Source organism: Bubalus kerabau, chromosome 9 (genome assembly GCF_029407905.1).
Source record: "Bubalus kerabau isolate K-KA32 ecotype Philippines breed swamp buffalo chromosome 9, PCC_UOA_SB_1v2, whole genome shotgun sequence".
NCBI classification, from domain to species: domain Eukaryota; kingdom Metazoa; phylum Chordata; class Mammalia; order Artiodactyla; family Bovidae; genus Bubalus; species Bubalus kerabau.
Genome location: NC_073632.1, coordinates 15,596,479 through 15,609,576, shown reverse-complemented (window position 1 = coordinate 15,609,576; position 13,098 = coordinate 15,596,479). Strand labels below are relative to the sequence as shown.

The 13,098-nt window shown below is 41.2% G+C and overlaps 1 protein-coding gene across 4 annotated transcripts in view; it reads right to left on the bottom strand.

The window, feature by feature from the left end:
• Window positions 1–13,098, bottom strand: part of ADGRB3 (adhesion G protein-coupled receptor B3) — an 884,916-nt gene that overhangs the window by 462,488 nt on the left and 409,330 nt on the right. For all 4 annotated transcript variants that reach the window (XM_055534757.1, XM_055534756.1, XM_055534759.1 and 1 more), the window contains one exon: window positions 6,557–6,751. In XM_055534757.1, coding sequence (XP_055390732.1) covers window positions 6,557–6,751 — 195 coding nt within the window. The remainder of the gene's footprint in view (window positions 1–6,556; window positions 6,752–13,098) is intronic.

The following is a 13,098-nucleotide window of genomic DNA, read 5'->3' as shown; positions in this document are numbered from 1 at the left end:
ATGCTCCTAGTGCCAGCTTAAGCCCCAGGGGCCTAACTGTCTTCTCAACAAGTTTAAAATTTACTGCTGAAAAGAGGCCTGGAAACAAATAATTTCACTGTTATGTGAAACACCTGCTCTAATAGGAGTATTTTTGTTGTTTTTTCAGCACTAAGTTGTATCTTAGTACCAACAAAAAGATTCTTTGTGACCCAGTGGACTGTAGCCTGCCAGGATTCTCTGTCCATTGGGTATTTACAAGGTTTCAAAAGGCAAGACAATTAGGAAAACACTGAATTCTGCCTGAGATCTGAAGAGAAGATTTTTGGACTAGAAATGCTTTTTGATCTGCATCTTGAAGGAATCTGCATCAGATTATAAACAGGAAGACCAAACTAAAGCAGAGAACCAATAAGAGCGGAAATACGGACATAAGGCCAAACCCCAGGGTTTGGAAAGAATATGCCTGAAGGGAAAAGGCTTCTGGAATAATTTTCTACTAACCAGATACCCAAAATAAAACTACTACTATGCTCTATACTTCCAAGAAATAAAGGCACACCTTATTTTTCCCCTAATTTTAACAGACTGTGGCTATTCTATCTCACTTTCATCAATGTATCAATGGAGATAGAAGATTGATCAATGTATTACTCTTTTACTGAATCTAGCATTAACTAGGCATTTTACACGGAGAAGGCAACGGCACCCCACTCCAGTACTCTTGCCTGGAAAATGCCATGGATGGAGGAGCCTGGAAGGCTGCAGTCCATGGGGTCGCTGAGGGTCGAGGGTCGGACATGACTGAGCGACTTCGCTTTCACTTTTCACTTTCATGCATTGGAGAAGGAAATGGCAACCCACTCCAGTGTTCTTGCCTGGAGAATCCCAGGGATGGGGGAGCCTGGTGGGCTGCCGTCTATGGGGTCGCAGAGTCGGACACGACTGAAGCAACTTAGCAGCAGCAGCAGCAGGCATTTTACATAAAAAGCCCTGCAAAGAACTACACTTAAGTGGTGCTGGGAAATCTGGTCAACCACTTGTAAAAGAATGAAACTAGAACACTTTCTAACACCATACACAAAAATAAACTCAAAATGGATTAAAGATCTCAATGTAAGACCAGAAACTATAAAACTCCTAGAGGAGAACATAGGCAAAACACTCTCTGACATACATCACAGCAGGATCCTCTATGACCCACCTCCCAGAATATTGGAAATAAAAGCAAAAATAAACAAATGGGACCTAATTAACCTTAAAAGCTTCTGCACATCAAAGGAAACTATTAGCGAGGTGAAAAGACAGCCTTCAGAATGGGAGAAGATAATAGCAAATGAAGCAACTGACAACTAATCTCGAGAATATACAAGCAACTCCTACAGCTCAACTCCAGAAAAATAAATGACCCAATCAAAAAATGGGCCAAAGAACTAAATAGACATTTCTCCAAAGAAGACATACAGATGGCTAACAAACACATGAAAAGATGCTCAACATCACTCATGATCAGAGAAATGCAAATCAAAACCACTATGAGGTACCATTTCACACCAGTCAGAATGGCTGCGATCCAAAAGTCTACAAGTAATAAATGCTGGAGAGGGTGTGGAGAAAAGGGAACCCTCTTACACTGTTGGTAGGAATGCAAACTAGTACAGCCACTATGGAGAACAGTGTGGAGATTCCTCAAAAAACTGGAAATAGAACTGCCTTATGATCCAGCAATCCCACTGCTGGGCATACACACTGAGGAAACCAGAAGGGAAAGAGACACGTGTACCCCAATGTTCATCACAGCACTGTTTATAATAGCCAGGACATGGAAGCAACCTAGATGTCCATCAGCAGATGAATGGATAAGAAAGCTGTGGTACATATACACAATGGAGTATTACTCAGCCATTAAAAAGAATACATTTGAATCAGTTCTAATGAGGTGGATGAAACTGGAGCCTATTATACAGAGTGAAGTAAGCCAGAAAGAAAAACACCAATACAGTATACTAACGCATATATATGGAATTTAGAAAGATGGTAACAATAACCCTGTGTACGAGACAGCAAAAGAGACACTGATGTATAGAACAGTCTTATGGACTCTGTGGGAGAGGGAGAGGGTGGGAAGATTTGGGAGAATGGCATTGAAACATGTAAAATATCATGTATGAAACGAGTTGCCAGTCCAGGTTCAATGCACGATACTGGATGCTTGGGGCTGGTGCACTGGGACGACCCAGAGGGATGGAATGGGGAGGGAGGAGGGAGGAGGGTTCAGGATGGGGAACACATGTATACCTGTGGTGGATTCATTTTGATATTTGGCAAAACTAATACAATTATGTAAAGTTTAAAAATAAAATAAACTTAAAAAAAAAAAAGAATGTATTCTCTCTAAAGAGTTTTACTTAACATCTCTTTGGTCTTTGCTCTTTCCCCAGTTTAAAAAAAAGGATAAAAATTCAGTGGTGTCTATATAATTATTAATTTTGCTGTGAATTCAACAAATATTTGTTACACACCTTGTATAGTCAAGAATCTGCTAAATCCTATTCGGATGAGGGGGACTTGGAGCTAGGCTAGGATCCAAAGATTGATCAGGACTATTTTTTCTTTTGCAAAGATTCACACATGGCTGCTAATAACTCTGGATGTAAAGAGATACAGGAGGAAACGTGTTTCTGGCATGCAGAGGCTGAGTACTGAGAGATTAATTTAGAAGATGGAGAGAGACTAAGCCAGTCTGAAAGCAAACAGGAAGCTAAGACCTGGAGCCAAGAAACACAGCATATCCAGGATGCAGGAAGTGGTTGATTTAGCTCTAGGTCAGGTCCATCTAGTCAAGGCTATGGTTTTTCCAGTGGTCATGTATGGATGTGAGAGTTGGACTGTGAAGAAAGCTGAGCATCGAAGAATTGATGCTTTTGAACTGTGGTGTTGGAGAAGACTCTTGAGAGTCCCTTGGACTGCAAGGAGATCCAACCAGTCCATTCTGAAGGAGATCAGCCCTGGATGTTCTTTGGAAGGAATGATGCTAAAGCTGAAACTCCAGTTCTTTGGCCACCTCATGTGAAGAGTTGACTCATTGGAAAAGACTCTGATGCTGGGAGGGATTGGGGGCAGGAGGAAAAGGGCACGACAGAGGATGAGATGGCTGGATAGCATCACCAACTCAATGGACGTGAGTTTGAGTGAACTCCGGGAGTAAGAGATGGACGCGGAGGCCTGGCGTGCTGCAATTTATAGGGTTGCAAAGAGTCAGACATGACTGAGCGACCGAACTGAACTGAACTGAACTGTGAAGGGAGAGAGTGGTCCATGCTCATGGCTGGAGAGATAGGTTATCCAGGTACTATGGATACACTAGAAGGCAAGACACAGGCTTTGGGTTGTCTTTCAGGCAACCTTGGAGCCCAGGTGAAGGGTTCTGACTTAATCATGACATAATCATGGCCATCCTAGGATAGCCAATGGGGCTTCCCTGGTGGATCAGCAGTAAAAGAATCTGCCTGCCAATGCAGGAGATTCAGGTTCAATCTGTGGGTTGAGAAGATCCCTGGAGAAGGAAACGGCAACCCACTCCAGTATTCTTGCCTGGGAAATTCTATGGACAGAGGGGCCTAGCCGGCTACATTCCACAGGGTGGCAAAGAGTCGGACCTGACCTAGCAACTAAACAACCAGGACAGCGGACATGATGAGTAGGGATGTAGGGAGAGATCTGAGGGAGTATGGAAGGAAAAAGGCCATGCAACTAATGCGTGCTGGGGTCACTGAAAGAAGGCAAAGTTAGGGTACAGCAGTGGGAAAACAGGAAAGACAGATGGAAGAGGCACAGTATCGGCTGCCCATAAGGAAAGGAAGAGAAGGGAAAAGTCCAGATGATATTACAGGAGCAGCCTAAGGACCAGTAATTCTACCAAGGTGAAAATGCAAGAGAACATGGCACTTATGATGAATTTAGTTTATGTCATATGAAGTCTGATGAGCCAAGCCAATCACAAGTGCCCAGAGCCCCGGGGAGTAAAGGCATAGAAGTGCTGGGTAAGGCTGTCATCAAGCAAAGACAACAAATACATCCAAAAGGTTTGTGCAAAATGGTTTGTGGAAGGTAGAATAAAAGAGGTGCAAAGTCCCCTGGGATTTTAGAGATGAGAAAGGTCATATTCAGATGAAGTCTGGGGCTTGCAGGACTGGCCTTCAGAAAGACTTGCAGCAACTTCACCTGGAGTGGGACAGGCAGAGATGAAGAAGGACTTCCAGAAGAAGAAGGCTTCCAGGTGCCTGGAAAGACACCAGTCAAGACAGCAGAGTAGAAAAATGCAGCTCCTTTATGTGAGAAATGACCAGGACAGCACCTGCTGAGATTTTGTGTGCATGCCGAGGACTAACTACTGAGTAGGACAGAAAATCAGCAAGGTGTTTCTGACCAAGATAAAACAACACAATCACATTGCTCTATTTAAGTCAAACCAGCTGATGTCCATGAAAAAGCCTCTGGTTACACTAATCGTTCAGAGTCCATGCCCTCCAATGAGAAGTTCATTCACAACATGACCCCAGCACAACCTGGGAATTGTAATTTAAGTATGATTAAAACTTTAAAGTCTTACATTCTTGATGGTACAGAGAGGCCCAAGAGCTCAATGAGGGCAGCTTTCTGCCTGATGTTTCCTTTGTAAACACAAGAATCTGACGTGTTTTGAAATTACAACTTGTACTTTATGTCAAGGAGTTCACATGTAATTTTTACAATGTAAATGCTAATGGATAGAAGTATTTCAGAACTAAGGAGAAAAGTTGTACTTGGCTTACTTTATTACATTATTAAAACTGGAAAACTTTCATTCTTTGTAAAGCAGCAAAGTGTTAGCTGATTAGTCATGTCTGACTCTATGCAACCCCATGAACTGTAGCCTGCCAGGCTCCTCTGTCCATGGAATTCTCCAGGCAACAATAGTAGAATGGGTAGCCACTGCTTTCTCCAGATCTTTCTGACCCAGGGATCAAACTGCATCTCATTGGAAAAGACCCTGATGCTGGGAAAGATTGAGGGCAGGAGAAGAAGGGGGCAACAGAGGATGAGATGGTTGGATGGCATCACTGACTCAATGGACATGAGTTTGAGCAAACTCTGGGAGACAGTTAAGGACAGGGAAGCGTGGTGTGCTCCAGTCCATGACTTAGCCACCGAATAACAACAAAGTAATAGAAGTTTTGGGAGTTCCCTGTTAGTCCAGTGTGTTAGGAACAAGTACTTTCACTGCAGGGGCCTGGGTTTAATCTTTGGTCATGGAACTAAGTTCCTGCAAGCACTGCAGTGCAGCCAAAAAAAAAAGAATCGAAATGCTCAAATGACAGTATCTTCTACTCTTCCTCCCTGTAATGCGTTTTTACAGTTAGAAATGTATTCCTGGACACAGGTAATATAATATTATATATACCACAGCCCCTCTAATTCTTATCGCAGCTACTATGAACAGAATATTTATATAATTTAAGTACTATATGAATCTCTATACAAATTAGGGCACAGGTATTATTTATGAATAATTCCATGATACCAAAAAGCATTCTATTCCTCTTTCCCTTCAATCTCTGGTCAAAACAAAGCAAAACAACAAGCAAACAAACAAAAACACTGAAAAAGCCCACCCTCTGCATTCTCTAAGTGAAATGCAAATAAAACTCCCAAAGGAAGAGTGGGCTGAAAGAAAATTACCTGATGTGGGAGTTTTGCCAAACTTTTATGTTAATGAACTTCATGCAGAGATACAGAAGAACATTATGCTGGAAACACAAAAACTAACTCAAAAACCAACTCAGTATTCTTGGCAGGAGTACATCTAGCCTACAGCACAAGAAAACTTGAGCTGAAATCCAAACTAGTGTTGCATCAAATATGCTTTGTTTGCCATTCAACAAGCTTGGTCTTAATGGCAAAGACAATTCTAAAATTGAATGAGTACTTAAACTGTACTATGGGAAAAAAATGATGCCGTTCTAGAAGTTTGCCATAACAAGACAAACAGGCTGTTGAGGAGTTACTGAACTTATTTTCCTATCCAGGACAATTCTCTACTTGCCCAGCATTTTCAGGCGATAATTCCACAAAATTAAGTATGGCCTTCCCCCTTCTAATAACAAAACTCCGAACAAAAGTTAAACCATGTCTTCTTTGCATGCTATAGTCAATGTGCTTTCATTATGCTTAATGTACTTTTAATAGTCTCCTATGGCAAGATGGTGTTATTAAGTGTGGGAATAAAAGATCCATGCTACAACCTTGAATTTGCTATAGTGTCTTTTAGCCGATGGCTCAAATCACTTCACACACATTCTTACTCACTCTCTCCTTGAGGTGCATTATGTTTGTTGGGGACACTGAAGGGTATAATGACTAAGGAATTGGGGTCACTTCCACAGCTCATACTGAACACAGCTTGGATTCTTCCCCAACAGGAGGGAGCACACCCCGCTCCAGACCAGGAATCCTCCAAGGTGGCTGTACCAGCTTCTCAGGTCCATAAGTGATCCCAAGCTCACTTGGTATTCCTTCATGGAATTGCCTCCCTTACCTGGACGCCATCAGAGGCAGGGATGTAACTTGCCCTTTTAAAGGTGTCCGTCACATTCCTGAGGATTTCAACCGACATCAGAAGATCGCCTGCATAGAAGTTTTTCCTCTGAGTTAAATCCAGCAGTGTCTTGGTGACCTGGGACATCCCATCACCCGCCAGCATTCTTTGCCCCTTTGCAAGGTGTTCTTTGATCTGTGATGGTCAACAGAACAGAATAAACATCAGAATCTTCATTACTGTTTCCCCACATAGCTTCATCAGACAAATGTGTTTAAAACTAAAGAGCTGACTTTCCAATAGCACTGCAAACCTTGGGAAGGTTTCAAAACTAAGTTGCATGTTTCCCACCCTAGCAAGGATAAACTGCCAGAATCTGTGTCCACATTTTGGCAGGCTTGATGGACTTGCCTTTTCTAGTTTTCAGAAAACATAATTTAGCGTTTCACAGGAAGCATGTATTAATTTAGGGTCTTAACTGAAATAAAAATAAAAAATAGCTTTGCACATGGTAAACATGGGAGGTTGTTCAGTGCGGTGTGAGCAGAGACGGGAGACTATAAACAACATCAAAATATCCTTTTGTATTTAAGAAGCTGGGTTTAATGACTTTTGCCTTACTTCTTAAAGTAGACACATCTTTATGTAGCAGCAAAAAAAAGTTTTCACAATAACATTTAGCTTAAGACAGACGTTTAGTTAAACTTTAGAGGTCTACTATGATGAACATGACTGAACACTAGATTAAGTTAGCTTTATTTTAAAAAGGAATAAACAACAACAAAATAAAAATCTCTCAGCTAGGTTTTCAGCAGCAGAATGAATCATTGAGATGCAAGACTTAAATTAGCTTGATGACCAGAGAAATACACTGTCGGTTTTCATATTTGCTTGTCATCCAATCCAAGGGAAGAAAAGCATCTTATCACATGGAAGAATGTTACAGTAAAAGTATAGCAAGGATATATTTACTTATTTAATAGATACACTAGCAAGGATACACCCATAGCAAGGATACACTATATGTTTACTTATTTAACAGAAGGTTAATCTTTATCATCCCATTGCTAAATTTTTGATAATGTTAACTTATCAAAAGATCATGAAATACTTAGGAACTAACACACCAGAGAAAGACTGGCCTAGAAAGGTTCAAGTATAATACTATAACCATCAATTTCCCATTAAGAAAAGTGTTAACAAATCCTTTGAGGTACAGCAATCAATCTGAATTAATCTTGGAGTTAGGAATTTTCTTTAAAATGTATTTTTAAGTGCTTCCTTGACACTTCAGACATTTAAATTTTCCTTAGCCTCTAAAACTCTAAATATATTTTGGGAAAATAAAAATCTTCAGAGACATGCTCTGTTATTTGTGTTACATTAAAAACATAACATGTTAATGGAGTTTATTTTTTCCCATTTTCTTATTCCTCTCCTGGTCTCCCCTCAGTGCCAGCCATCAACACCTGACCCAGAGAATGGATGGTGCAGCAATGATCCAGTGGTTGCTTATCTCTGTGGTCTCAATGCTCGTCGCTATGGAGTGATACTTAATCTAAGATGCAGACACTGTGTTGGCCAATCAGAAAGAACGCTGATCCCCCAGTAGAAGCAGGCTGGGGTACAATGAAGATGTGTGCTACCAGGTTGAACTCCAGGCCTGCCTCTAAACTAGTGATAACTCAGAAATTTTCTATTCAGGTTACGTGTGCCATAATGTCATATTGTTTGCACTGGATATGCCACCCATTCCTCTCTCTCTCTCTCTCTCTCTTTTTTTTTTTTTTTTTTTTTTTACCACTCAGATAGTCCTGGTTCTTCTAAATATCTGAACTGAGTTAATCAGCTCCTGTGTGGTCTTAACTCATACATCCATCAGCTACTCTATCACACTGAATTAAATATAATCATTTGCTTATATGTCTTCTGTCCCAGTACTCTTTCTGAACTTTTAGGGTAGGTTTTCTGCCTTGTTCATAGCCTTAGAATATAGCACAATAAAAGTATGCTAGAGTGAACTCAGCTATGATATTCTGACTATATCTTTATGATGGAATATGATGGAATGGGCTTTAAAGCCAGGGTTGCCTAGGTTTTTATTTAAACATTTCAACTTACTATTTATATAATTGAAGTCATCGGAGACTCAGTTTGTCATGTCTCTTCTCAGCCTTGAAAAATATGCCTATACGGTTTCAAGTTTTAAAAATATATATATTTTTAATTAAAATAAACCCACACAAGCCTACATAGTCAGCACAGCTATAGCATACAGAAAAGCTCCTAGTTCATCGTGATCTGCGTGCCTAAGTGATCTAGTTCCTGGAGACTCACACTTTTCCTCTGATTCACTGTGTTCTGGTCACTCTGGTCTTTTTCATCTTCCTAAATTTTAAGTACATGCTTGTCTCAGGGTCTTTGCCCTGCTTTTCCTTTTGTCTGGAATAGTCTTCCCACAGATATCCACATGTGTTCTTGTCATTTCCTCACAGAAGTCTTACCTGACTTCCTATCTAAAAGGCATCCTTGTCATTCTCAATTATCTTACACTTTTATTTATTTAGGTATTAATTTAGCTTTTCAAAAAATATCTTAGCTTCTTTGTGCTTAACCTTACCTACCATTGTGTATCTATCTTATATCTCATTTATTTTTCTGCTTCCCACATTAGAACAGAAGCCATGTAAAAGAAGAGATTTTTGTGTATTATGTTTACAGTTATACTCTCAGTACCTAGTGGACTTAATATGTTGGACAAATTAGTAAATGAATTATTGAATGATTCCTCCTAAGCTCATTAAGTTCTTGGGATTAAGTTGTTGTTCAACCGCTAAATTGTGTCTGACTCTTTGTGACCCCATGGACTGTAGCATGCCAGGCTTCTCTGTCTTCTACTATCTCCAGAAGTTTCCTCAAATTCATGCCCATTGAGTCCAGGATGCTATCTAACCATCTCATCCTCTGTTGCCCCTTCTCCTTTTACCTTCATTTTCCCCAGCATCAGGTTTTCTTTTTTTTCCAATGAGTTGGCTCTTCACATCAGGTGGCAAAAGTACTGGAGCTTCAGTTTTAGCATCAGTCCTTTCAATGAATATTCAGGGTTGTTTTCCTTTATGACTGACTAGTTTGATCTCCTTACAGTCCCAGGAACTCTTAAGAGTCTCTCCAGCATCATAATTCAAAAGCATCAATTCTTTGGTACTCAGCCTTCTTTATGGTCTAATTCTCATGTCCGTACATGACTATTGGAAAAACCATAGCTTTGACTAGACGGACCCTCTTTGGCAAAGGGATATCTCTGTTTTTAAATATGCTGTCTAGGTTTGTCACAGCTTTCCTTTCAAGCAACAAGTGTCTTGAATTTCTGTGGGATTAAGTTAGGCACACTTGGAAAGTTGTCCTAAGCTGTCTCACAGCTTAGTCCATAGAAAACACTGGTATCAGAGAGCATAAGATAAATAAACTCCTTGACCTGAAGAGACAGTGCAGCTCCTGGACTCAAAAGTATCTGCTTCAGTAGGTACAGTGTGAAATGGTAAAGAAAAATGAAGTTAATAAAGTCTACCCTAAATAATTTTGCAGACCTCAGTTCTCAGTTTGGTGCTCGCAGTACAAATCACAGCTGAGATGCTCAAAGCCAAGGAATACTTAGACAGTTCTCCACTAGGAATGTGGTGCAGCAATGGTTGCCAAGGTAAACATCTGACTATTCAACTCAGCTGCCCATCTATTATTTTGTCAATCCCCTCCTTTGCCCTGGAGAAGGAAATGACAACCCACCCCAGTATTCTTGCCTGGAAAGCTATATTCATGGAGGAGCCTGGTGGACTATGATCCATGGAGGCACAAAGAGTCAGACATGGCTGAGCGACTGAGCAGGAGCACCTATACTGGTGAGGGTCTGATTCATATGGACATAATGCATCCTTTCTCTCAGACAAAAGCATCACAACATTGACTTGAATCTTGAGGAATGCACCATTCAGACATGTTTTCTGCTTGTAATAAAAATAATACAGAGGGCTTTGGTTGTCTCAACTAATCAGAGCTAGGAAATGCAGACTTTCATGTCTGGGTCAGCACCAAATTTGGCCCAGTCCTTAGAAATTAGTCATTGCCAGCTGACAGCTGCTTAGCAGGCTTATGTAGAATGAGCTGTTCTCAGTCCTGATCTTTGAGACAGATGACCAGACCACAAACCAGCTCTCACAACTGGTACTAATTAGCATCCTTCCTGGCATTGTCTATATATGGAAGGCACTCAGGACAAATACCTTGTAATATTTGTACACAGTAGCATAGGCTACTGGTAGCGTTTTTAAAGGATATAAAGGGTATTTGGGTAAGACACATTCAGAATGTATTTAGGTGAAAAACAATTACAGTTTCTTGACCTTCCTTCCATAACACAAGAGTTCCTACCTTGGGCCTACCCTTTCACCACTTTTTTCCAGAGTGATGAATCCATGTTTATCTCCTGGACTGTTTTTCTCTTTTCTGGATCATGAAGAAATAGAGTTCAAAGTGGGTTTGCTCACATCATCTTTCTCTGTTTCATACTGTTCCTCATTTGCATCTTCTGTTCTCATCTCCATGGTATAACCCTTTGGTTAAACCTCAATGATTTTGAATCCCACCCATTCTTCAGTCTTCATTCTTTTCCAGTCTTTCCTTCTCTCAAAATATACCGTGACTTTGGTACCTTATTTATATACCCATAACTTATCTTGTTTGGAGAAAGGCATGGAAACCTACCCCAGTATTCTTGCCTAGAGAATCCCATGGACAGAGGAATTTGGTGGGCTACAGTCCATAGGGTCACAAGAGTCAAACACAGCTGAGAAACACACACACACACACCCTTCATCTTGCTATTTCCTTTCAACTAATCTTCTTTGTTTGTCTTCAAAATCAAAATCAGAAGTATGAAATTTGACTTGAATCCCACAATTCTTTAAGCTGAAAATTAAACTCAACAATTACCTGCTAAGCATTCTCTCTGAAAATCTTACCAGCATACTATATTTAAAGAACAGTTGCAATCATCAAACCTGGATTTAAATGTCGTCCAAGGGCTTCCCTGCTGGCTCAGTGGTAAAGAATCTGCCTGCCAATGTGAGAGACATGGGTCAGGTCCCTGATCCGGGAAGATCCCACATGATTCACAGCAACCACTGAGTCTGTGCTCTAGAGTCCAGGAGCCGCAACTACTGAGCCCACCTGCTCCAACGACTGAAGCCCATGTGCCCTGGAATCCCTGCTCCACAGCAAAGAGAAGCCGCCACGATGAGAGGCCCTCACTCGACGACTAGAGATCAGCCTCCGCTTGCCTTAACTAGAGAGCAAAGCCTGTACAGCAAGAAAGAGCCAGCAGAGCCCAAAACAAATAACTTAATGAATCATTTGATTTGTCTGCTAAAACAACCAAATATCATTAGTTGCTGCTGCCGCTAAATTGCTTCAGTCGTGTCCGACTCTGTGTGACCCCATGGACTGCAGCCTACCAGGCTCCTCCGTCCATGGGATTTGCCAGGCAAGAGTACTGGAGTAGGGTGCCATTGCCTTCTCCTCATTAGTTGCTGCTGCTGCTAAGTCGCTTCAGTTGTGTCCAACTCTGTGCGACCCCATAGACGGCCTCCTACCAGGCTCCTCTGTCCCTGGGATTCTCCAGGCAAGAACACTGGAGTGGGTTGCCATTTCCTCCTCCAATGCATGAAAGTGAAAAGTGAAAGTGAAGGCGCTCAGTCGTGTCCGACTCTTAGCGACCTCATGGACTGCAGCCCACCAGGCTCCTCCGTCCATGGGATTTTCCAGGCAAGAGTACTGGAGTGGGGTGCCATTGCTTTAGTTGCTAGGGTGGGCTAATACAAAGAGATTAAAAATGGACACAGCGACTGTTTTCCCTTCTTATCTTCAATTTCTAATTTCTCTAAATACTAGCTATGTTATGTTTCTCATATCCATCCTTCTTACCTGTGGGCAAGATGGAATCTGGTAAAGGCTTCAAGGCCTATCATCACACTCTTAACAATACTCTCCTAACTGGTTTAACTGAGTGAGTCTTTCCCCAAGCTAATTATCCTACTTTTCACATCTCTGAACAAGTTGCTTCTCTTCTGGAGGGGAAAAAAAAAAAAGTCCACCAAAAAATCCATCCATTTTCATATTAAATCAAATATGCCCTTTATTATTTAACTTACAAAGCCAAACAAATATAATCCTAACCGACAATTCCAATCTTTTATCTGTCTCATTTTATTCATCCAACCCTAATCTCCTATTATTTCTATCCTGTGAGTTATCATTTCAGTCTTTACATCTTTCAGTTCAGTTCAGTTTAGTTCAGTTGCTCAGTCGTGTCTGATTCTTTGCGACCCCATGAATCGCAGCACTCCAGGCCTCCCTGTCCATCATCAACTCCCGGAGTTCACTCAGACTCATGTCCATAGAGTCGGTGATGCCATCCAGCCATCTCATCCTCTGTCGTCCCCTTCTCCTCCTGCCCCCAATCTCTCCCAGCATCAGAGTCTTTTCCAATG